General features: G+C 46.6%; 1 protein-coding gene across 9 annotated transcripts in view; it reads right to left on the bottom strand.

The window, feature by feature from the left end:
- The window catches only part of PPFIA1 (PTPRF interacting protein alpha 1), a 71582-nt gene that overhangs the window by 19190 nt on the left and 29129 nt on the right, over positions 1–23263 (bottom strand). For 5 of the 9 annotated variants that reach the window (XM_080912041.1, XM_080912043.1, XM_080912042.1 and 2 more), the window contains exons 6-20: positions 23034–23135; positions 22640–22858; positions 21142–21288; positions 19558–19692; positions 18621–18695; positions 18196–18279; positions 16291–16422; positions 14312–14374; positions 13739–13818; positions 11542–11677; positions 9434–9657; positions 8226–8457; positions 3715–3866; positions 2606–2778; positions 2002–2095 (exon numbers count right to left, since the gene is read on the bottom strand). In XM_080912041.1, coding sequence (XP_080768167.1) covers positions 2002–2095; positions 2606–2778; positions 3715–3866; positions 8226–8457; positions 9434–9657; positions 11542–11677; positions 13739–13818; positions 14312–14374; positions 16291–16422; positions 18196–18279; positions 18621–18695; positions 19558–19692; positions 21142–21288; positions 22640–22858; positions 23034–23135 — 2048 coding nt within the window. The remainder of the gene's footprint in view (positions 1–2001; positions 2096–2605; positions 2779–3714; positions 3867–8225; positions 8458–9433; positions 9658–11541; positions 11678–13738; positions 13819–14311; positions 14375–16290; positions 16423–18195; positions 18280–18620; positions 18696–19557; positions 19693–21141; positions 21289–22639; positions 22859–23033; positions 23136–23263) is intronic. The other 4 variants (XM_080912046.1, XM_080912047.1, XM_080912048.1 and 1 more) reach the window with 1 other exon arrangement.

The following is a 23263-nucleotide window of genomic DNA, read 5'->3' as shown; positions in this document are numbered from 1 at the left end:
TTCTGCACCCAATGCTCACGCTCAGAATCACAAATAAACTGATACATTGGGTAATATTAAGACTGTTTTCTCTCAAACAGAATATAAAACCTCTAGAGGGAGAGAGTGTGATGACACAGCTGCCAATCCACACAAAGACTTGCTGTTTTCATTATGGTGTGTGATGTGAAATGAACACACCAGTGGAATCTGGGGGCATAACAGTTTCCTAGTGCCATTCCGGAAGGCAAGAGGCTGTTTTAATACCAAGTTTCATAATGCCAAATAGCAACTCCTAAAGTGTCTCAAAACATTTTACTCAGTTCAAAGACAGCAATTTTCCAGATCAAATCTGGATGCCAGGAGGTTTCTAAAAACTTCCATTTGCAAAGTCCTAAGGTTAGGGAGCACTGCTAGTGGAGGCCTGGGGCACTGACAGGCAGAGCTCATGAATGAAAGTCTCAACAGTGAGGCCAGCATCACCCCATATGCAGTGCACTGTCTCTAGAGCACTCAGACCCTTTGCAGAGCCACCCAGTCAATCCTGGCTCAAGGTCTCTTTTTTCTTTTTTTTTTTCTTGGAGTTCAGCTGTCACTTCTGGCCTACACCCTCTACCTGTTATTTGATGCACTATTTCATCCTATCCGTCTGCCTGGTTCTGAATGCAGCAAGCTTCCAAACAGTCATTTTCTGCAGAGGAAACCTACACTTCTGTTCCGCTGGAGTGAAACAGTAGTTCTCTTCAGCACAGAGATTTAGTTTGCTGGCTTTTTTTTTTTTTAAACCCAGGTTCTTGCACACTATGCACTTTGTTTTGGCCTGAGTCACACCTCTAGTCTTTTGAGACTTAGTAAAGAACTGGTATTTATTTAGCAGGTTACAAATTATTTTTTAGAAATGTTTATTTGTTTTATATATGGATGTGTGCTCTATCTGTATGCACATCAGATCCCATTACAGATGGTTGTGAGCCACCATGTGGTTGCTGGGAATTGACCTCAGGACCTCTGGAAGAGCAGCCGGTGCTCTTAACCACTAAGCCATCTCTCCAGTCACCGGTTACAAATTTTTAAGTATGTCTATGATAAAAGATCACAATCTACCAGAAAACACAGAAGCCATTCACATGGACCCAAACAATGACTGTGGCTGCCTCTATGGCTCAGTTGTTTAGGACGATTTGCAGGGCTTAGAGCTATTTATTTGAGACTGGGTCTCATGTATCTCAGGTTGCCCTTGCACTCACTATGTAGCAGAAGATGACCTTGAACTTCTGATGCTCCTGTCTCTATCTCTAAGACTTAACATGTGCCACTATGCCCAGTTTGTATAGTGCTGGAGGGGGCCCATGACTTTGTGCCTTCTAGGTTAGTACTCTATAGCTAAGCCATATCCCAGCACAGTTAGTGCTCATTTTAGATATCCACCATCCCATTTAATACTCAGAAATACAATCCAGAGTGAGCTATGTGACTTTCATCTTAGAGATGAAGAAAATAGGCACAGGGGACATGATTCCCCCAAACCACTGAGCTGACCTGAGCAGGGTAGGATTCAGACTCCAAAGCAGGGTCTGGAGTCATCTCACCAAGACACTTCCCACAGTGGCAGGAATCCAGGCAAATGTCTTCTATGTGTCATAAATGCTCTCTCCTCCAGGAAGTATGGGTTTAAAAAGGTTGTGGTTGTGTGTGTGTTGGAAGGGGGATATGTATTATGTGTATTCATGTATGTGGGTATACTCCACATACATGCAGAGGCCAAAGCTAAGCATCAGACATCTTCCTCTATCATTCTACTTTCTGAGACAGGGGGTCTCACTAAACTTGGAGCTTGTCCATTAGGCTAGACTGGCTGGCCAGCAAGCTCCAGGGATCCTCCTGTCTCCAACTCCCCTTCCCTCCTCCCCTCAGTATGGAGTTACTTTTTCAGAAAGCCGTGCATACACATAGCTGTGTACAGAATTTGAAACCTCAACACCCTGGAGACCGCCTTGGATGGAGACACAAAGAGAAGCTTACTTTTTCTGAAGTTTCCGGTTTTTCTCAGCTTGTCCTCCCAGTTTGCTGAGACCCAAGGCATCTTGAGATGAATTTTCTGTCTCTGAAACACCAACTACAAGAAAGCAGAGGCCCCAGACTAAAGTGAATCAACATGGCAGAAATGGGGCTAGAGTGGTTAAGAGCACTGACTGATCCTCCAGAGGTCCTGAGTTCAATTCCCAGCAACCACGTGGTGGCTCACAACTACAACCATCTGTAATGGGATCTGATGCCCTCTTCTGGTGTGTCTGAATGTGACAGTATACTCACATTGATAAAATAAATAGATAAATCTTTAAAAAAAAAATGGCAGAATTAAGTTTAGGTCTGTTCTCTAAAGGCAGAGTTAAGCTTATATACTCGAGAGCAATTTGTGACCAAACAGCCCAGCAAACTGCTTAAGACAAAACACCTGCTGTATCTGCTAGCCATTGCTGCTTGGGTCATATCTGCAGACTCTTCAAGGGTCTCCATTCCCTAGAGATTATCCAGTAGCATGGTGGCATGTGGGGACGAACAGACACAGAAGGCACCCAGGAGCACCCCACACCCTTGTTAAAATGCTTACTGCAAACCTACCAACCTTGTCCTGGTGACTCCTTGCCCAGTGGACCAGGCCGACCCTTTTCCTTCTTCCCAAACAAGCGACCAATGGAGGACTTGATGCCCTTCTTCTTTGGGGCTTTGTGGAGGGAGTCTTGGCTACTATTACTGCTGCTAGGGTTGCTTACGGGACCATCCTGGGAGCCTGTGGAGCTTTAAGGAAAGAAAGTAGCCTTTTACCAGGAGCTATCACAACACAAGCACTGCAATACTTTCCTAGGTTGTTTTTAAACAAGCTTTCACTCTAGCTAGGCTACCCTAGAACTCATGACAACCTTGCCTTTACCTTGGCTGATAGCCATGAGTCACAGCACCCAGCCAGACACTGTACATTTTAAATAACTGCTCCTCAAAGTTCCTAAGATACATCAAATCTCTCACAATATGCTGTGCTGTGACACAGGCTGCCAAAGATCTCAGAGCAAAGGTTGGTTCTGAAACCCCAGCTTCTTTAGGACTTGACATACCTCTTAAGAGGAGGCCTGGCCTCCAGCTAGCTGACAAAGGAGGCCTAGACTCAGTCAGAGATAGTTGCTTGTAGGCCAGCAAGTGAGGGAACAGCAGAAAGGAGATGCCCATGGGGACCAGAGAAATAAATTAACAGCAAGTCAAGAATGATGTTTACTACCTGCAAAGCTGAGTTAGAGTTACCATTCAAATGCCTTCCCCAACCCTACTGAGAACAGCACAGAAAGTACAAATGGCCATGCAATGACTGTCTATCTTAGCAACAAAACAGGCTCCTATTTTTCTGACAAGAAGCATTAAGAGGTGGGGAAAACATGGACTGCTCAGCAAGTTGGAGACCCATGAAGACCAGAGAACAGGAAAAGCCAGGCTGTCGGTAGAGCAGCATCATTCGGAACCACACAGGTACTTGTATGTGAGCAAGGCTGTGAGGTCCTGGAGCATTACTCTTTACAGTCCCCAGACAGGACCTTCTGTTGGAAACTACCTGGGGCAATGTTAGTAACTTCAACTGAATAACCTGGAACTCTTGTATATTTTATCAAGTTAAGGTTAATATTCTTAAACCCCAGACAAGCATGACTCCTCACAGGGGCTGCTGTCCTCAGCCCCGTTCCTTACTTCCTCAGATCCCTGATGTCCTCATGGCTGACTGTGTGCAGTGCGCCCTTGTGCAGCCTGTCTAAGCGCAGGGGCCTCGGGGAGGAGGGGGGGGAGGTTTCACATTTTATCGTCGTCTTGTCGTCTCGTACCTCTTCTTTGGAAGCTGGCAACTGAGGACAAGATAAGTGCAAGAGCAGTCAACAGAGTACTAAACCTCAACTTAAACATCTATTAGCCACTTTCTCCTAGCACAAGAGAACAGACACTTTTTGTTTGTTTGTTTGTTTGTAGTTTTGTTCTGAGATAGGACCTTGTGAGAGCACTACCATTTCAGCTTCCCTAGTACTTGAGTTACAGGAGACACCCCTGTGCCTGGCTAAAAGGCTGTTTTAGTTCATACCATCTTGAGGACTGTTGTGCAGAAGAGAACCAAACAGCATAAAGCAATGTAATTCACAGTCCATCTCCCTGGAGAAAGTATGAAGCAGGCAGACACAGGACACTGACAACGCCTCCCTGAAGTAGTCTGGGGACATCAGGGACCAATGCCCAACAAGGCAGCCAAGACCTGATCTATGCTATCAACATATCAGAGCAACCAGTTGTCACTGACCAGGAGCTCTGACAGGCTTCCTCAGGTCACTCTGAGAGCACTGAGGAAGCAGATTCTTCTCCAGAAAGTGGCCAGCACCTTCCTATCTAGGGTTTGGGAGCACACAGAACAGCTTGAGATCATGAACCACAACCATGTGCACGGCTGCATTTCTAGGTGTTTAGACACCTATATTGCAAGCTATATTGCATATTGCTATATTGCAAGCACATAGGCAGCTTAAGACCTTTGGATTAGATAGAATAATCCTGTGTATGTCGTTAAGATGGCCCTGAGTATGCACAGAGGGTCCACAGCCATGAACAGCTTTACTCAGTTTGGGTCCTATGAATCCATCTGCACTGTCTGGTTTCATGAAGCACAGAAAGCATCGGCATGCCCAAGAGGACTGACAGCTGACTGCTGGAATGGCACTGAGGGGCACTGGTCCCACTGTAGCCCATCTGCTGTCAGGCTACCTCAGCTCAGGACACTCACTATCTAGTAGCAGATACACTCTACATTTCCCTGTCTAAGATGATCTCAAAAACAGCAGCAGACATCATGGGTTTGAACCAGGCTCTGAAGGGCACTTGCTAAGCATGCAGGAAGCCAGGATTCTATCACCTTCTCCCTAAAGCTACCATGGCTAAAAACTTTGGAGGAAAAAATGCAATGAATGTTTAAACACAAAAATGAGCTCAGGAGCAATCCATATGATGGGAATGTGCGCCATTATGTTCTTGAGCAGAACCTCACCCCATGACAGCTCTCAAGCTGGTCCCAAAATCCTGACAGAGATTTTGGCACTAGGACTCTTCAATGGTACCAAGTAGGAAAGTGACTTGCACTTGCCAGTGATACTAGAGAAAAGGCAGGTGCATCATCTAACCCAAGCCTGGCTCTGCATACCAGGTCTCCATGCTGGAGTGGAGTGAGGCTCACACATGGCTTCCGCACTGAGACAAGCCAGTGGGGCTGAGAGAATCACTGTGCAGGGCAACTGGAGAGTTATGTCACTGCAGTCACCTTGCATGGCATGGTTTCTGTGGTTGGGGACAGGGGTAGGGATGGGATCTTGCTTTGTATCCCAGACTGTCTTAGAACTTGTGACCTTCCTGTTATGCAAGGACAATGTTTGAACAGCACAAATACATAGCTTTCTTTTTAAATTAAATAAATAAATAAAAGGTAAGAAGACAACAAACCACAGAATCATCAGGGCCATGTAAATTGGCAAACATCAGTGGCAGGTGGGGATGGAAGTCACAACTGCTCCACAGTACACTCGAGTGGAAGTTTGGTGACAGGGCAGGGCTCCTTCACTGGAGCATGGAAGATTAGAGGAAGAATGTCTAGGTCAACCACCAAAAGCTACTGCCAGCTTGTGCCAGCTTCGCCCAGCATGCTGCACTCATACCAACTTCTAGATACTGCCGAAGAATCAGGGCAGCTGGCAAAAGGACCCAGGGTAAAGTGGCCACCAGCTCAGCTTTTGAAGTCAGACAGACCTGAACATACCTATGCCCCAGATCATGAGATAGGCACTTCAGCTTCCACACTGATGTAAATATGATGACCCATATCCCACAGAGATGTGTGCAAGAGTTTAAGACAATGTTTCCAGCACTTGGGAGGCTGAGGAAAGAGGAGTGCTATGAGTTTCAGGCAGATCTAGGCCACCCAGTGAGTTCCAAGACAGTCTAAGCCACAGGTTAAAACCTTTTCTCAAAGAAACAAAATTGTTAACAAACAAAACCAAAAACCAAACAAAAACAATGGCTTGGCCACATACTGGGCCCATGGCTAGCATGAGCATGAACTCATTGTGGCCAGACTAAGCCTTCCCCATAGCACAGCCCTGCATCTCTGCCTTAGAAACTCTTAGTCTCAATTCTGAACAGCAGACAAGCATAAAACGATCAGACACAGATGCTTCTGCCCCAGTACTTCAGGAACAGGCTTCCCATATGACCACCGTCATGACATGCAAAGTTGGACTAAACACTGCTGTGAGATGTCAGTTACTTCTCTTCACATCACAGTAGTGTGTCACTCATGGAGACGAAGGGTGTTTAAGGTCAGCAAGTGATTTACCTGTCTCCGGTGCTTCCTTAAGTCACTAGGCTGACAGACGCATGTGAAGAAAGGAAAGAGAGAGTAGGTTTACTGCACATGTGGGGGGTGGGGAGGAAGACTCAAGGACCAGTGAGGCAAATATGCTGCTAAGCAGGGCCAGAAGGTCAGACACAGGTTGAGCACTGAAAGGAAACATCACTAGAAATAAACATTCTCAAGACAGTTAAAAATTATGCAGGTTTCCCAGGAGGCAACACTAGTTATTTCTTGGCTAATGCATTAAACTCCCGTGGACTTCAATGAACCAGCCTCTGCAGCTAGTTACAAACACATTGGAATGTACTAATTCCTCCAGGAGCTGTTACATTATCTGTTATAAAGTCAAACAAACCTGTTTTAAGTTAATCATCTACTGGACATTTATGTAAAATCCCTACCTAGAATTTTATTTACAAGTTTTCAAAACTTTGTTAATTATTTAAAGCCATAACAGCAAAGCTCCCCTGTGAGAAAATGTATGGAATAGTGGGGTACCGGTATACATCTTACAGTATGCACAGCTTCTGATGAGAGTTCATCAAAGACAGCAGCAGGTAGCTGAGAGCCATGTGACACCAGAACCAACAGGAGCTGTGCCTGTGCACCAGCCCCCATTAGTGCCACACGAGGTTTGTCATCTCTGCAGAATCACAGACACACAACACTTCCTGCCTGTGGGTACATGCAGGATACATAAGTGACAGAGAACAATTCCTTAACATGAAAAAGCCCAACAATCCATTCTTCCAGCATATTGCAGCAGATGTGCACCTGGGAGCCTAGTCATCTTGCAGGAGCTGGAGGAAGACTGGTGCAGCATATGGTGCTAGGTGGGCAGACAGATAGGGATCTGGGGTCAGGATCATATGGAAGCAGACACAACCAGCAGGTCTAGGCTAAAAGAAGACACACAGCTATTCCTAAAAAGTGTTTGGAAGGAGAATGAAGGCACAGGCCATACTATGAAAGGTAACTGCACTAATGGCACTTACTACACAAAACTACTACATCAAAACACAACAGCCTATACTACTGAACGTGCCATTAAAGTGATTCCACCATTTAATTACATGGCCATTGCCAGTGCCGTGGACACTGCAAATGAAAGCAGCAGCAAAACAAGTGCAGCATGGCAGGAGGCTGGCTCACAGCGGGTCTCAGGTCAATGTGTGGGCTTCTCAGGACCCTCATACCCTCAACAGTCACTGAGTATCCTGAGATCTGTGCACCTGAATTTCTAGGACAAGAGTGTCCCAAAACACCCCTCCCGTGAAAGGCTAAGGAACTCCTTTGCACATTTTTAGAAATGTGTTGGGGATGAAAGCCAAGCCTGGCATAGGCTAAGCAGCACTCACTCCACCACTGGCCTCCATGCCAGGCTTTCTCTACCTCTTCCGACATGCAACACTTCTCCAGTTACTTCTGCTGGAAACAAGCAGACAATTCCTTCTGGCTGGCATCAGACCCCTGCCTAGCATCCCACAACTAAGTGGTAACGTGCTGGCCTGGTCACTGAAGTATTATATGCTAACTATATAATATAGATTTGTATATTATAATTTATATATAAGTTAATTTATAAATTTACATTACTGAATAACTACATACTAGTTAACTTAAAAAAAAAAAAGACAGGTTCTCACAATATACCCCTGGCTAACCCAACTCACTAACGGAGTTAGACTCAAATGCACAGAGATCACCTGCTGATGCTGTCTTTACTCCTACAGCTTTTATAATCTGGAACCTCTTGGAGGAAGATATGATTTCCATGTGTAACCCTTGCCCAGCAGGCTGAAGTAAAAAAGGCCCAACTTACCAGAGTCATGACACCCAGCCTGTCCACTTCCTGGGCAGGACTGTGAGGGACCCTTCTTGGTGTGGACCCACCACTGCCTGGAGGAGAGGAGCCAGCAAGCGAGGAAGCAGGGTAGGGGGGTATGGAGCTCATTGATCTAAAACGACCAAGATTGTCCAAGCTTCCACTACCCACTCTGCTCTCGATCTCCTCTGCCCGCTGCTCTGTATTCTCCTTCTCTTCTTGTATCAGCCTAAAATACAAACAAGGCCATACTTTATTAGGAAGCCCTGTGTGTGTGTAAAGAGAACAAGCCAGGTCCAGTTGGGGTGGGAGCCTTATGTGTAAGCCCAGCAGCTGGAGGATACAGCAGAAGAATGCCGGTGATACTGGCATTGTCAGACTGCCTCCCTCCACTGACAGCTACAATGTTCCTGTGCTCTTACTTAACACAGGTGAAGGTATGCTAAGCACTGGATGACAGAAGGAAACCCAACTGCTTCTGGTCCACAGCATGCTCATTACTCTCTCATCTCATACACCAGCATCCTGCATGTCCTATGTCTGTCCATCGAGGAACAACTCTCAATAGCAAGGGAGTAATCTAGACCATTTCTCTATGCATGGAGGAAAAGAAGTTTCATCTCCCCCAATATGGTCAGGGAGGGGGTAGGCTGCCAGAGGTAAAGGCTATCTCAGATCCCCAAATGCTCTGCTGTAGGAAGCTGTAAAGGGAATGTTGATCCCAAGCATGTCATGCTTTCCCAAGAAAGCAAACTCCTGCAAGACTCCTCTCTTGGGTTTTCAAATGTACAACATCCTAGTCCTCATCATAACATCCCTAGACCCATACAGCATCTACCCCAGTCTCTTCTGGTTGCCTCCCAGCCTCCTTCCTTCCACCCTCACACCTCCACAACATCCACTCCAGTCTCTTCCCATCTTCTTCCACCTTCTACTTTCTTATTTGCTGCTCTTATTTTAAAACAGTTCTATGTAGTCCAGGCTGGCCTCAAATTTTCTTATAGTCTAGGCTGGCCTTAAATTATTGTTCTTTCTCTTCCACTTCCCAAGTGCCGGAATGACAGACATACACCATCGAACCCTAATCCTTTCTACCCTGTGTCCTCAATACACACACACACACACACACACACACACACACACACAGAGAGAGAGAGAGAGAGAGAGAGAGAGAGAGAGAGAGAGAGAGAGAGAGAGAGAGATACCTGATTTCTTTGTTGATAGCATCCAGCTGTTCCTGAAGCATCATGGCCAGTGTCTGCGCATCAGCCTGCCCACTAGGTGACAGGAGATCAACTGAGCTGAGCAGAGTATCTCGGTCATCTTCACCATCAGATACATCAACATCACTCTCAAATGCCTGTGCCACATTTGCCAAGACGCTGGCTTGTTGGGCCCGTTCCCAGTCCTGTTCATTAAGGGTCTGCACCTACCAACAAGAATACTATGTCTCAGCAGGCAAGAGTGACAGCAAGTACCCTAAGGTCAGGAAAGGCTGCTATCAGAAATGTAAACGTTTCAATGCAGTCCTGTGCATCTGAGCAACTGCTGCTAAACAAGAGGCACCTGACATACAGGGAGGCTGGGCACTGTGGAGCACACTTGTAATCAAAACACCTGGGAGGCAGATGCATCGATGTGTGTAGATTTGATGATCAGACTGGACACATGCTGAGACTGTCTCTAAGTGAGAGCGCGAGCGTGCATCCTGTGATAATAATGCCTCAGAGAGACACTCAGCATCTATATTCAGGTCCACCACTTTAGTGCAAATTAAAAAAGACGCCTAGAGCACACTGAAGGGGTGTGCTCAACTGCCATGGAATGATGCTCTTAGTATGAGCTTCTCAGGCCTGGCATTGATAAGCACTAAGAAAAGCCAGAGGAGGAAAGCAAAGCAGGCACCTGGACACAGCCAGTGGCCCATGATGGAGTTTCCAGGGGAAAGGGCTGTACAAAGAGGATCCCTGTTGTGATCACTGCCCACAGCAGCCAGTGTTAAATCCACTGAGTGGTTAATGAATGCTTTCCCCTTTCCTCCCCTCCCAGATGCCCTCATCTTTCCTCCAGAAGACTACATCTGCTATGGCTTCACACAGACTTGCTTACCATGTGGCACCCTTTCTCAGCTGGTCTATCCTGAGATAAGAACACGGCCCCCATCTCTCATCTGGAAATACAGACCTCAGAACCTTACCCTGCCCCAACCTCTGGCCCACCATCCTACTTCCTTGCCCACCAGCAAAACCTCTTCAGCAACTGCCTATCTACCTCTGTTCCTTCTCCACTCCCAAGGGTTCCAAGTTGGCAGAGCACCTTTTCCCAGAAGAGCTGCTCCAAGGCAGTGCCAACCAGCCCTTACCAACTGTCTTGCCCTTCATTCACCTGCCCATCCATGCTGCCAGCACGCACAGGCACAGGCTTGGCTGCTGTCCACCCTGGACTGGCTTCTCATATGAACCCAGGACCCAGCCCTCCTGGCTTGTCATTCTCCTAGCCTGTAACACTCACAGTGACAGCCCTGGCTACTCTAAATAAAGTTCAGGTGTTTGTGATACCCATTTCCTGCCTCCTGCTTCTCATCCTTGGCATACACTCTAGCGATTGAAAATAAACTCTTCTCTCCAAGCGGAGGACAAGTCTTATGGTTCCCATGTGGAGACTGATCAAGACTCACAGTAATGGAGGAAATATGCCTGACATCTTCCCAGACCAGGTAGTGAAGGACCTGGGCTTCCTCCTGGCTTTCTTCCAATGTGAGCTCGGGGAGACCGTGCAGGTCCATCAGCAGGGCCTCTGGTTGACACCACATCCACACTGCCAAGACTTCCCCATCTAAAGCCATCTGAGTCCATGAGTCATGCTGCCTCTGACTCCCGAGGCCCATGAACTGCATGCATGTAGCCACATGCAGTTAGTTATATGATATCAGTAGAACTTCATGGTTCTGGCCACAGAGCACTACCTGGGTACATATTGTACTGTTCACTGCTGTAGCTGTGTACTTTTCTTGACCTCATAGCAATTCTCCTGCCTCAGCTTCCTGAATGCCAGGATTATAGGTATGTGCTGTGTCACCACATCTGGCATCATTTATTTTTATTTACTATTTTAAGTACGTACTAATTAGCATCAACTTAAAGGATATCTTATCAAAATTTCTGTTCTTAAAGAGAAAACTAAAACCAAAAAGCAAGCATACCCTAAAAGCAAGCTCTTAGCCAGAAAAGCCAAGGAAAGGAACATGGGGGAAGAAGGAGACCGAGAGTCTGTCCAAGAGGAATAGGTGACGTTCCGCAAGCGGAGGCCTTGCCTTGGAGGGCTCGTCCCGCAGCGCTGCCAGCCGGCCCTTCTGGGGGCGCCGCAACACTGCACTGGTGCTGTAAGCATCCACATGCCCGTCTGCCACAGAGAACCTGAAGTCCGGGACGCTGCCCAAATGGGGTCGGCTGAAACATAGAAAAAGATGGATAATCAGAAGGAAGGTAAGGTGTCAAGTTGGAAAGGTCTCTATGGAGAGTCCCCTAAACCTGTCTGAGAGATACTGACTACCTAATCCTGGCCAGGAAACCTCACTCAGCTGCTACCCTGGGAGGAGGAATGGGTGTGAACATCTGAGGCCCATTGAGAACCTCCTCCAGGATGCCAACTGTTGCCATCACCTGCTCTGTGGCTTTTCTGCTGTGCCAAGTTCAAGCTGGTAGTCATAGCATTCCTGGGAGGTAGAAGCTATGGCTTAACACAGTGGTACACAGGGTCACAGGACAACACCCTGGGTTGAAGAAAACTCTAGAAAAAGGGACAGTGCTGAGCAGCTAAGGAGGACCTGCTGACTAGCTACTTCTACAGCCAACATGTAGAGAAAGCAGAGCAGCAGGAGCTCAGGCTCAGCATTCTCTCTCCCTCCTCCCAGTATTGCCCTAAAACATCCTGGGAAAGACGGTAGATGCCCTCACTTCAGAACTCCTTCAGAGGCCAAGGAAACTCAGGGAACTCGCCGCTGGAGCTGCACAGGGAACCAATGGGACAGGACAATTCATTCCTTTTGGCAACACTGGCACCTCATCTTCTCCATGTTTTAAAGATGTGAAATTCATGACTTCCTTTTAACTCCACCTCCCTCCAACTCCCCCACCTCTTATTCCTCATCAGGAACTTGCTCTGCCTCAGCATGATTCCAGTCAGAGGTGCAGGCTGAGGAGCTGAGCTCAACTCTGTGTTAACTGCAGGTGACCCTGGGATCTCAGGGCTGCCAGCCCTCCTACTCCCCATGTTGTTTCCAAGCTTACCTCCCAACTCTCCACTCTGTAGGGCAGATCGCGGCAATGTGACTTACTTCACTGTCAAGTCCTATGAAACTAGCCAGTGGTCCCACCAGCCGCTCGGTGTCTGAATTCCTCCTACCAGGGCAGGGCTCCAGCCCTGTCAACAGGCCAGCTCCTCTGTTACACCCAATGTCTCAAGGTCATGGAGGAAGACAGCAGGGCTCCCAGAGCTAGTCACCTTCCTCTCCTATTACCTGACCTGTCACTCTGTAGGCTAGCCAAACGTGAATATACTTCCTCCATCTTAAGCACCTTCAGCTCCTCTCCTTCCTCACACCTAAAACTCCTCTTTAAAGAAAGTCATACATTGGCCAGCTGTAATGGCGCACACCTGAATCCCGGCATTTGGGAAAGGTGGGAGTATCATGAATTTGAGGCCAGTCTGGGCTACAACAGGAGAACTTATTCCAATATAAGAAAGTGAACTTGCTTCAGTGGGCACTGTGCACTTACTTACATACATGGTTTTTAACAAGAGAGCAAGGTGCTTACAGGCTCCCAACAGCAAGTCTGTTGCTGCTACAGTGACAGCATTAGCCTCTTCATCACTTTGGTCATTACTGCCCTGTACTATGCCCTTTTCTTATCTTCCAGCGCAGTGACCCACCTCTCCAGACTCTCCCTCTGGCTTTGCAGTGAGGGTCTCTGGATTTATAAGGGCATCTTCTCCTCCTGGTGTAAAGTTGGTCAGGTAAGAAGAGCCTGCAGGAAGCCTAGCTTGTACAACACAGGCTTCCCAGTTTCCTTGCCTGCTCCAAGAGGAAATCTGTTTGCTGCCCAACGGTGTTACCTCAGTAAATTCTATTAAAGATCAACTCTCTTAAGAAATAAAACCAGAAAATTAAGACTCAGGAAAAACTGCTTCTACAAGCAAGAGTGCCTTAGAGCTGTGCATTAGGCACTGTGGCCTTGTCAGGAGCTGAGTCCTTCTATAAGACAGTTCCAAACGTAGCACTGAACCCATGACCAGTGAATTCTGGGCAGCTGCCCACAGCAGTCCCTGTCCTTCCATTTTAATCATGCTCTCTCTCCTGTAACATCACTGGGCACCTCAGTCAGCACATCCAAATACTAAGAGGCCTCTTCTCACCTTCGAAAAATTTATTGCTGCCTACAGAGGCAGCAACAAGCCCTTGCATACCCACAGAGCTGAAAACTAGCCCATCTGTGATGTGATCACCGTACCCATGATGAAGTGAAGGACCTCTCAGTCTCATCTGCTCCAGCTCGGCCTTCAGGGCTTCAATACTCAGGACAAGTTGGTCCTAGAAAACAGTAAACAGCTTTATGGCAGCTCTCTCACATGGACTGGGCACCTATAAGGTAGTTATTCTGAGAACACTTCCCGAGTCCTAGAGTAAGCAGAACTTGGGCCTCCAAATCCATGGATGCCCTAATAAATGAAAAGCAAGATATTCGAGTTAAAAAGGGACAATGCGAGAGTGTAAAATGTACTGACTGTATAAAGGACACACTTGTCCTAGCCCACAGGCTACCAGTTCTTATTGTCTCCCACCCCAACCCACATAGCAGATCCCTGCTGGCCCTGTCTCTTACAAGAGGCCCATGCTATTAGTTTCAAACAGATTCCCAAGGACCTATGGTTGCAGACATGTGTACAACCATGCTCTCCAAGGGGCTGCACACAGTGAGAACTAACAGAGCCACCAGGAAGGTGTGTTTCAATTCCCTCCAAACGCCTGTGGTCATGTAAAACTCAGTTCTTCCTGGGATCCTCACTGAGTCAGAGTGAGGTACCTTATCATGCTGGGTCTCTTCCAGTTGCTTCTTTGCATTTTCAACTTCCCTTAGTAGAGAATTCTGAAAAAGAAAATGTTCTTTAGGGCTGGTTCTTCAAAATGTTCCATGTAATACACTGGCTACACTTGCTTAAATCAGTAGCCCTGAAAGAAGGGCCTGGCCATGGGAGGCACCAAGAGCAGGGCCACAGCCCAGTCAACCAATACCAAGCACAAGTGAGGTCAGATGTTGGTGTGTCTTCCTACGGTAGGCCTGCCACACTCACAGTGCCATGCTCGTGGTGCAAGAGATTTTGCTGATGCTGCTTAACTTCTACTTTTATTTCTTTAAAGATAGTCATTCTGTAGACCAGAGCAGCCTGTGACCTGTAGCAATCCTCTTGCCTTAGCATCTGAGGTGACAAGTATGAGCCATCACACTTGACTTTCAGATTTGTTTTCATAACCGCTTGCAAGTGGTCTACAGTGATTTTTAGATTTGGGCATTCATTGGCCACTTAGGAAACATAAAGTTAAATTTCATATGTAAAGTTAAAAGACAACACATTCCCATTCAAAGCCAGGCCCCTCGTGCCTGTACACCCAGGGCTCTTGAAACTGAGGCAAAAGGATCAGTTCAAGGCTATTATTAGACTAAGGTTATTATGTCTAAGCTATTATTAGAACTATCTAAAAGAAAAAAGAACTTTAAAAACATATCCATAGCCGAGGATAATCCTTGGGTGAGGAGGTCAGAGTGACTATTCTGCATGGTCTCTAATGGCACCCTCCAACCCTCTCACAAGTACACTTGTGTTTCTACCAGCACAACCTCATGCAAGTACTGCCCTCAGTATATCTCAAAGCTACATCTAGAGAGAGCAGTAGAGCTGGGACGGGCCCTCTGAAGTCTGAGCCCATGTGCTGCCCATCAGGGTCTCTTTGTGGAGACCATAAACCTCGATGAACTCTGAGACATCTGGGGCCTTCCACAAGGCAAGCCCTAGAAGCCAGGCTTAGCCTTCTTCCAAATCGAGAGAAAGAGAACTGCTGAAACCTGCGAGTACCTACACTGAACCGATTAGATCCCTTCTGCTGTGCCATGCTCTTGAAGAACAGTACATGTAAGAAAATTGAAACTGACTCCCAATCAAAGTGCAGGTAAGGATGAGGTTGGCAAAGCTAAGCTCTAGTATCAACTAGCTAAGCCAGCTAGAGCACATTCTGTCAAGAAAAAAAAAAAAAAAAAGGAAAAACAAAGTTTCACTGTGCTAACTAGTTTTATTATCAACTTGTCACAGCTCAAGTCCTTGTCAGAGAGAAAAAAAGCTATTGAGAAAATCCCTTCATAAGATCCAGCTGTAGGCAAGTCTGTAGGGCATTTTCTTAATCAGAATTAATTCATCACAGGAATGGTGAACCTGAGACATTAGGTCGTCCTGAATGGCTCCAAACTCAAGAGTCTTCCCTGAGCCTGAGAGTACAGGGATCAGGGCATGCAGCCCCACAGCAGCTTAAGTACAACAGTACAAGAACACAGCTCAGCTTTCACACATGAACTGACTAGCTGCTTTCGGGGAATGATGAGCACAAAAGGAAAGGATTGCACCAGCACTGAAAGCTAGACAGAGTTTAGTGTGTGGACCTCTGTAGAAGCCACGGGCCTTCTCCATCCTACAGGTCAAGACTGGTACTCAACACTGGTTAAGGGGACTGACTATTCTTCCAGAGGGCCCTGGTTTGATTTCTAGCACCACACAGCAGCTAACTATCTTGGGCACCTCCTTGGGCACCAGGCATGCAAGTAGTGCACAGACATACATGCAAGCAAAATGCCAGTACACATAAAATAAATTAATTTAAGGAGGGGATGGACACACAAACAGCACTCAAATGGGAGAAACACAGCCAGTCAATAGGTAGCTAATGTCTTCCCTGGCTGTAGGAGAGCATGTCCCAAGCTGATCTCCCAGGAAGCACAGTGGTTCATCTGCCCACCTTGTCCTCCAGCGCCGCCATTCTCTCCTTCAGATGCAGCTGCAGCCTCTCATTAGATTCTGAGAGCAGCTTGTCCACAGTGTCAGACAGGCGCTTATTGTGTTCCTCGTTCATCTTTTCTCTCTGCCTTGCCTAAAACAAGAGGGGAAAGATTCCAACTTCAGGCTCATGTCCAGCCCTTCAGAAGCACTGTACCAATGGCCACCAGAGTCTGTGCTCCCATAAGAGACTTTCAATTGACAACTACCTCTGGGACATGAAACACTCAGGATAATCCTGGAGAGGCTGTGAATCAGAAGAGGCTGCTGCCTTTGCTAAGCCAAGATCTATAACCGTCTCAAGAATGTCAGTAGTCTCTAGCTCTCTAGTGCATTTGGCAGCACTCCATGAGAGGATAGAAGAAATTTGAGGGACCAGTCTGCACATTGGCTCAAGAATTTCTCCAGGTGTGAATAAAAGCTTGTGTCTGAGTTTAAGGGGGAAAGAATTAAATTTACAAAGTGAAGTCAGAGTAAGCTGATTTTTAATTAGCAGAGATGCAGGGCATCTCTACCTACAATCAAAACTACAAATGACAATGTAGCAACCGTGCAATGAGCTAACACAAGGCTACAGCTGTGTCTGCTCAACACACACTCAAGACAACATCACTCTGTTCTCACACCTAGACAGAACTGAACTTCCAAGGAAGGGCTGCAGCAAGCCCAGCTCCTGTATGGAGAGTTATGGGTCGTAGGATCTCATCTCCCAAGGCCCAGTGTGCCTGACAGAAAATAACTGCTCCATGGGAGGAGGCTTCCCAGGAAGGCACCTGACAGCCTTTGTCTGAAAAGTATGCTTGTTTCTTTTCAAACTGAACACTATGAAAGCCAGAGCTGAAAATTCAACTGTGAGGTGACTGTCTGCTCAGGGTTCAGTAACACTGTGAGCCTCACAGGCTCTCTGACAATTTGCCTAAGCCTTCGTAGCCTAAGACCTAATACAGGAGCTTAAAATCATCACTTCCCAGTTATCCAATTTCGTTGCAGCTTTAAATAGATGGAAAAACACTGGCTGCTGTGCTGTGCAAGGGTTCCACAGCCACACACCCATGCTTCTTCCCTCCACAGTAGGCCCGTGGCAGGAAGAGTCCAGGACTGCTTCTTGACCTGTGTCTGGATGACTCTGACTGCCTCTCCCAGGACAGATCCTACAACCCAGCTGTAACAATACCCTCCTGGCTCCTCTCCATGGTGTGTTAGTGCTCCTCCTGCCGACACCATCACATCCTAAGTGGCAATTCAGGACCTGAGGACAGATCAGTGCTCTGGCCTGAACATGGGATTTCAGTTCCTCATGCTGAACAGGGCCAATAACCTAAGGAGACAGGTCTCTGTTCTGAGTTTAGGAGGGAGTTTAGGAGGGCTCCCTGGCCAGCACACAGACTCTAGGGCAGAGGTTATCAAATGATGGATCAAGACCCCCTCAGGAGTCAAGCAACCCTTTCACAGGCATTGCATATCATATATTTACATTGCAATTCTTAACAGTAGCAAAATTAGTTATGAAGTAGTAACAAAATAACTTTATGATTAGGAGTCACCATGACATGGGAAAACTGTATTCAAAGCATGAGAAAGGTTGAGAACCACTGCTCTAGGGAGACCTAACAGTTCCCTTAAGGGGATAAAAAAAGCAAGAAGTCCTCTGGAACTCAAGGAGCCTGACTGTGCCTGGGACACCTCTGCTGCCATTTATGTTGACGCAACAGCCAGTAGGTAATAAATATACTGGTGCTCTCCAGAAAGACCACAGCTCCAGTCCACAGGACAAGAACCATATAGAAGGAAGGGACTGTGGCAGAGAAGCCTAAGCTTACAGTGGCCTGTGTCCCACCTGTTGACGCCAGCCTCAGCCCCATCCTACCCGCTGCAGCTCTTGATTTTTCTCTTCCAGCTGTGCTTCCATCTGCCGCAGCCTCTCTTCAATGTTGCCATGCCTCTCTTCAGCCTACAGGAAAAGATGACAGAAGCTGATCCTCTGCTCATTTCCATTCACACTGGCTACAAACTACTGTAGCAGCAGCAAGCACCACATGCTGTGTGATCATGTCAGCCCTGGCAAAGGAACACTTCCTCATATCCATCAGCACCTCCTCTGTGACTTCAATGTGTACACTGTGAAGTGACTAATCCATTCGTGCTGACCTGAAGCATGGTGGGTGATAGTGACTGACTTCTGTGTCCCCCACCCTGCCCTGCCTTAGACAAGCCATCCCGTTTGCTGAGTGCCTCTGGTGGTCAGCATGGAGAGCAGGAAGCAGCAAGCACAAGCACAGGGCACAATTCTACCTTCCTAAGCTTGGAAGTAAGCTCCAACAGTTTTGCTTCCTTAGCAGCAGAACTCCCAGAAGACAAAGGACCAGACTATAAAGCGACAGGACAGGAAGGACAGCAGGGAGAAAGAAACCGAGACTTTAGGAGGGGACTACAGAGGGGAGGACCAAGATACTGTTGCAGCTGACAAGGAAGGACAAGGTGTCCAGAGCTAGATCCAGGAGTGGGAACAGGGCTCACACTCACCAACAGGATGCTGTCTTCATCTGGGCCCCTCTCCCATCCCTCCCCAGCAACTAAGACCAAGCCTGGGGAATAGGACTCCTGCCAGGGATACATCCACAGCCTCTGTTCATGTTGCTGTGCATCTAAAACAGTGAACCCATCATCACTCTGGACACTCCTGATACCTGCCTATCTTGCTATAGATGGTGAGGACCCAGAGGGCAAAGGAGGGCAAAGACCTTAACAACAGTAATGGTAAACAAGAGCAGTACATTTAAAACACAATTTTAAGCATTGTAGTATGCACCTTAAGTCCCAGCTATTCGCTGGCTGAGGAAGGAGGGTCACTAGAGGGTGGCCAAACTGGAGTACAGTGAGACTCCATTTCAATTAAACCTTTTAAAGTAATTTCAAAAAAATAAAATTACTTAAAAACTGTGTGACTATCCTGAAAGACTAATGTCATCTTTCTGAGAGATCTGAGAGAAGCGAGAACCTTTCTTAAAGTTACTGAAAGAAATAATCCAAGCAGCTGTGACTCTTGGACCCTAACACCAAGGACAACAGCGCTCACCAGGCAAGGTTTTGGGGACTGGTGGAGAATAAGGGTCTTGAGCTACACAGAAACAGGACTCCCATCATAAAGCAGCATGGACAGTCCATGGATGCAAACACACTGACAAGAACATCAAGGCCTGGTCTGTGAGCCCACATGGCCCAGGCGCACCTTGGAGAGTGCAGCCACTCTCTGGGCCAGCTCAGCCTCCACCTCTGGCAGCGTCTCAGCCTTGCGCAGGGTCTGCTGTAGCTTCTGCTCTGCCAACTCCAGACGCTCTTGCAACTGGCGGTTCTTGTCCTCTGTCTAGAAAAGGGAACAATCAAGAGATCAGGCTGCTGCTTCAGACACATAAAGTACATAAGTACCTTGTGGCTTCAAGGTTTTATCTTTTTAAACAAACAAGAAAAAACAAAACAAATACAAGTTCCTAGACTTAAAGAAAAATGAGTTACTCTTGTGAGTTGCTCATTCTGACAGACAATGAGTCACTGCCCAGAGCGCTGCCTGAAAGCCTAGCCTGTGGCAAACTGTTCTAATAATGCTTGGATATGAAAGCCACTGCAGAAAATCTAAATAAAGCAGGAAAAAAAAACCTGTGCATGTGGGGAGTGAGACCATGGGGGCTACTGTCTGTAGGCACCACCCCCCTGCTCTTGGGAAGCTCAATCTGTGGGCACTGCCCCCTCCCACTCCGTTCTGTGTGAACACAACAAACATTAGGCCTCACCTTAGTTTCTAATTCTAGGTGCTACTTCATGGCAACAGTTTTCACAGCTGCCCAATTTTGTTTTGGTCAAGCAATGCCCTTTGCCCTTAATAAAATCCTTTCCTAGCAGCCTGTGTTTTTCTGGTTAGCTCAATGACCTGAGACAACACAAAGAATAGGGTGACAGCCAGTTCTATCACCTCTGACTCATAGCGCTGCTGTTGAGTGCACTGTTCAGCACTGCCAACAAGCTCTTACCACTGCACAGTTAAGGAAAGGACTGGAATGAAGCTACTGTCTTCCAATGAAACAGAACAAAGGGAAGACAGCTCTGTGGGTAAAGTGCCTGTTGCACAAGCATGAGAACCAGAGTTCAATTTCCAGTACTCGCATTTTTAAAAAGGGCTGGGTGCAGCAGCACATGCTTGTAACTCTACTGTGGAAGCAGGCCCAGCAAGAGCCTCAGTACTCAGTGCCCTGCCAGTCTAGAATACATGAGCTCCACATTCAGTGAGAGACCCTATCTTTAAAAATTACAGTGGAAAAGCTAGAAAAATAGCTCTGTGGTTAATAGTTGCTCTTCTAGATAACTCAAATTTGATTTCCAGCACCCACATTCACTGATTTACAACCACCTGATGGGACTTCAGCTCTAAAGCATCTTATACTTTCTTCTGAATTCCACAGGCACCCTCACTTACACAAAGACGTACCTACACAAACGTATACGAGATTAAAATAAATTTTTAAAAAATCTTAAAATTATAACTGAAAATAAAATAAGGTGGAGAGCAATAGAAAAAAGATCCCTGACTTTGACCTCTGATTGCCACACGCACACACCTACACATACAAGCGCAGACACACTTAACAAACACACACACACACACACACACACACACACACCAAGGTTCTATAAACTGCTAAGAAGTCACAAGAAAAAATGATTTAAGTACTCAATTTCCAACATGCAATTTACAAAGGAAAGGTTTTTGGCTTCACAAATAAAGCTAGAACAAAGCCCACGAGCCCACAGAGCCCAGTACCTGTCGGTGCATGGAGTCTTTATTTGCAATTTCATTTTCAAGTTTGTCATTGAGGTCGTGCACAGACGTGGCTTCACGCTGTGCGGCGAGGTAGCGTTTCTCAAGGGTGGTGATTCTCTCCTCCATATCCTCCTTCTGGGCCATTGCCTGTGTTAGTGATTCCAGAGGGAGATGGGGATGATAAATGAGAACTCATCAGAACACTCAAGAGACAGAAAGACACTAAACATCTCAAGCATGAAACTGCTGCTCCCCCAGTGTAAACTGTCTTTACAAACTGGGTGAAAATGGACACTTTAAGCATACTCACCTACATGATCAGCAGCTTTGCCTGGTCAGTTTGTGTCACCAAGCATGTATATTGACTATACAATATTGATAAAACACCCCATACAATTCTTCAAGCATCTAAGAACCAGAAGGCATCTGCAGTGAAGGTGTAGCATGTGTCTGCCCAAGCAACAACCAGGCTTACAGAGCATTCATTTTCTCAGGTAAGAGCTGAACAGACTCACAAACCTCAAGCACATTGACAAATGAGATAAAAATCAGCAGCAAAGCCAAGGCTACAAACCCTAAACACTGAGCACAGGACCAGGCTTTGGCATAGTTGGTATCTGTCTTCTAGCTCCCAATTCAGTTTTGAGCTCCTTCCTTATTTCCTAACTGATTGCATTTTCTTGCATGTGCACTGAAATGATGTTTTGCCTGCATGTATGTCTGTGGGAGGGTGAGGGTGTCAGATACCCTAGAACTGTAGTTAAATTACAGACAGCTGTGAGTTGCCATGTGAGTTCTGGGAATTGACCCAAATCATCTGGAAGAGCAGCCATTGCTTTTAACCACTGAGCCATCCCTCTATCCCCCTTAATATATTTCTTAAAGAGGCAAGTCTTTAAAAAAAAAAAAATCCCAACTCTCTACCACAAAAATAATTCCCTGTGGCCCAAGAACAGCACAATCTTGTAGGTTCTCTAATACATGTAGTGTTTCCTTTTATCTGAATTCTTACAATAAATCACATTCATCTCCACGACTAAAGTTCCCTGGTCTCATACATGCTACAAAGTGGGGTCCTCCTTGGCTAACAAAAGACAGGTTCAGATGAGCCAGAGAAAGCTTTACAAGAAAGTTGTAACTCTCATTGCTTTTCTAATGACTAAAGAGGGTCTTGTAATTTACTAAGAAAAACTGGTTATGAGGTGTATATATAAACAAACATTTCCATAAAAACCCTGATGGTCACAATACTCAGCACCATACCATACAAAATGACAGGTATACTTCTCGCCCCTACAAAAGCAGAACTAACATCATGTCTGTGGGCTCCACGAGCAAGTAAGAAGAAACTAAACATACGAAAGTGCGCATTACAGCAGCCACAGAGGCAAGTGATCCTCATGTGAAAGGTGCAGGAGAAAGGGCACCCAATTTGAATCCCAAAGGTCCTAGTCTGTGAGAGAAAAAGATAGAGAGAGCAGGAAGCCCCTGCACTCACTTCACGAACTTCTCGCTGCAGTTTCGTATTCATCTCTTCAGACTTGATGAGGTCTTTTCTGGCTGTGTCCAGATCCTCTTCCAGCTCTGCTGCATGACTGGACAGGGAGGCCAGGCGCTCCTTCATCTGGCTCTGCTCTCGAGCCTGCCTGTCTATGACTTCCTGCAGCTCCAGCACTTTGGCAAGATCCTCATGACTCAAGGAGCCATCAGAAGATCTCTGAAAAGCATAGCCTCATGGCACCATTTGGCATACCTCCAGGAAATCATAGACCTTCAGAGGAACCTGTGTGCTCCTCAGTGGACACAGACAGACCTCACCACTACTCCCCAACAGCCCCACATGGCAAAACAAAACCAGAGACCCCACAGGGCAAAAAAAGCCAAGGACTTGCCTTGCCATTGGTACTTGGTGCACTTTCCTGTTCATGGTTTCCGTCAAGCATTCCGTCTGTTAGTGTTTTCTTCTGACTATTCTGTTCTTTAAGAATCATCAGCTAAAAGAGAAAAGTTGAACTCACTAGCAGAAATGAGCAAAGGTGGCTTTAGGAGACAAGTGGCTCTAACGACTGTGCAGCCGAAGCTCTGGGCAGAGCTCTAGAAAACGTGTGTCATCTGCAGAGAG

The sequence above is a fragment of the Micromys minutus genome (assembly GCF_963924665.1).
Source record: "Micromys minutus genome assembly, chromosome: 2".
Classification (NCBI taxonomy): Eukaryota; Metazoa; Chordata; class Mammalia; order Rodentia; family Muridae; genus Micromys; species Micromys minutus.
Note: the sequence above shows the minus strand (reverse complement) of the source record. Positions and strands in the feature narration are given on the sequence as shown.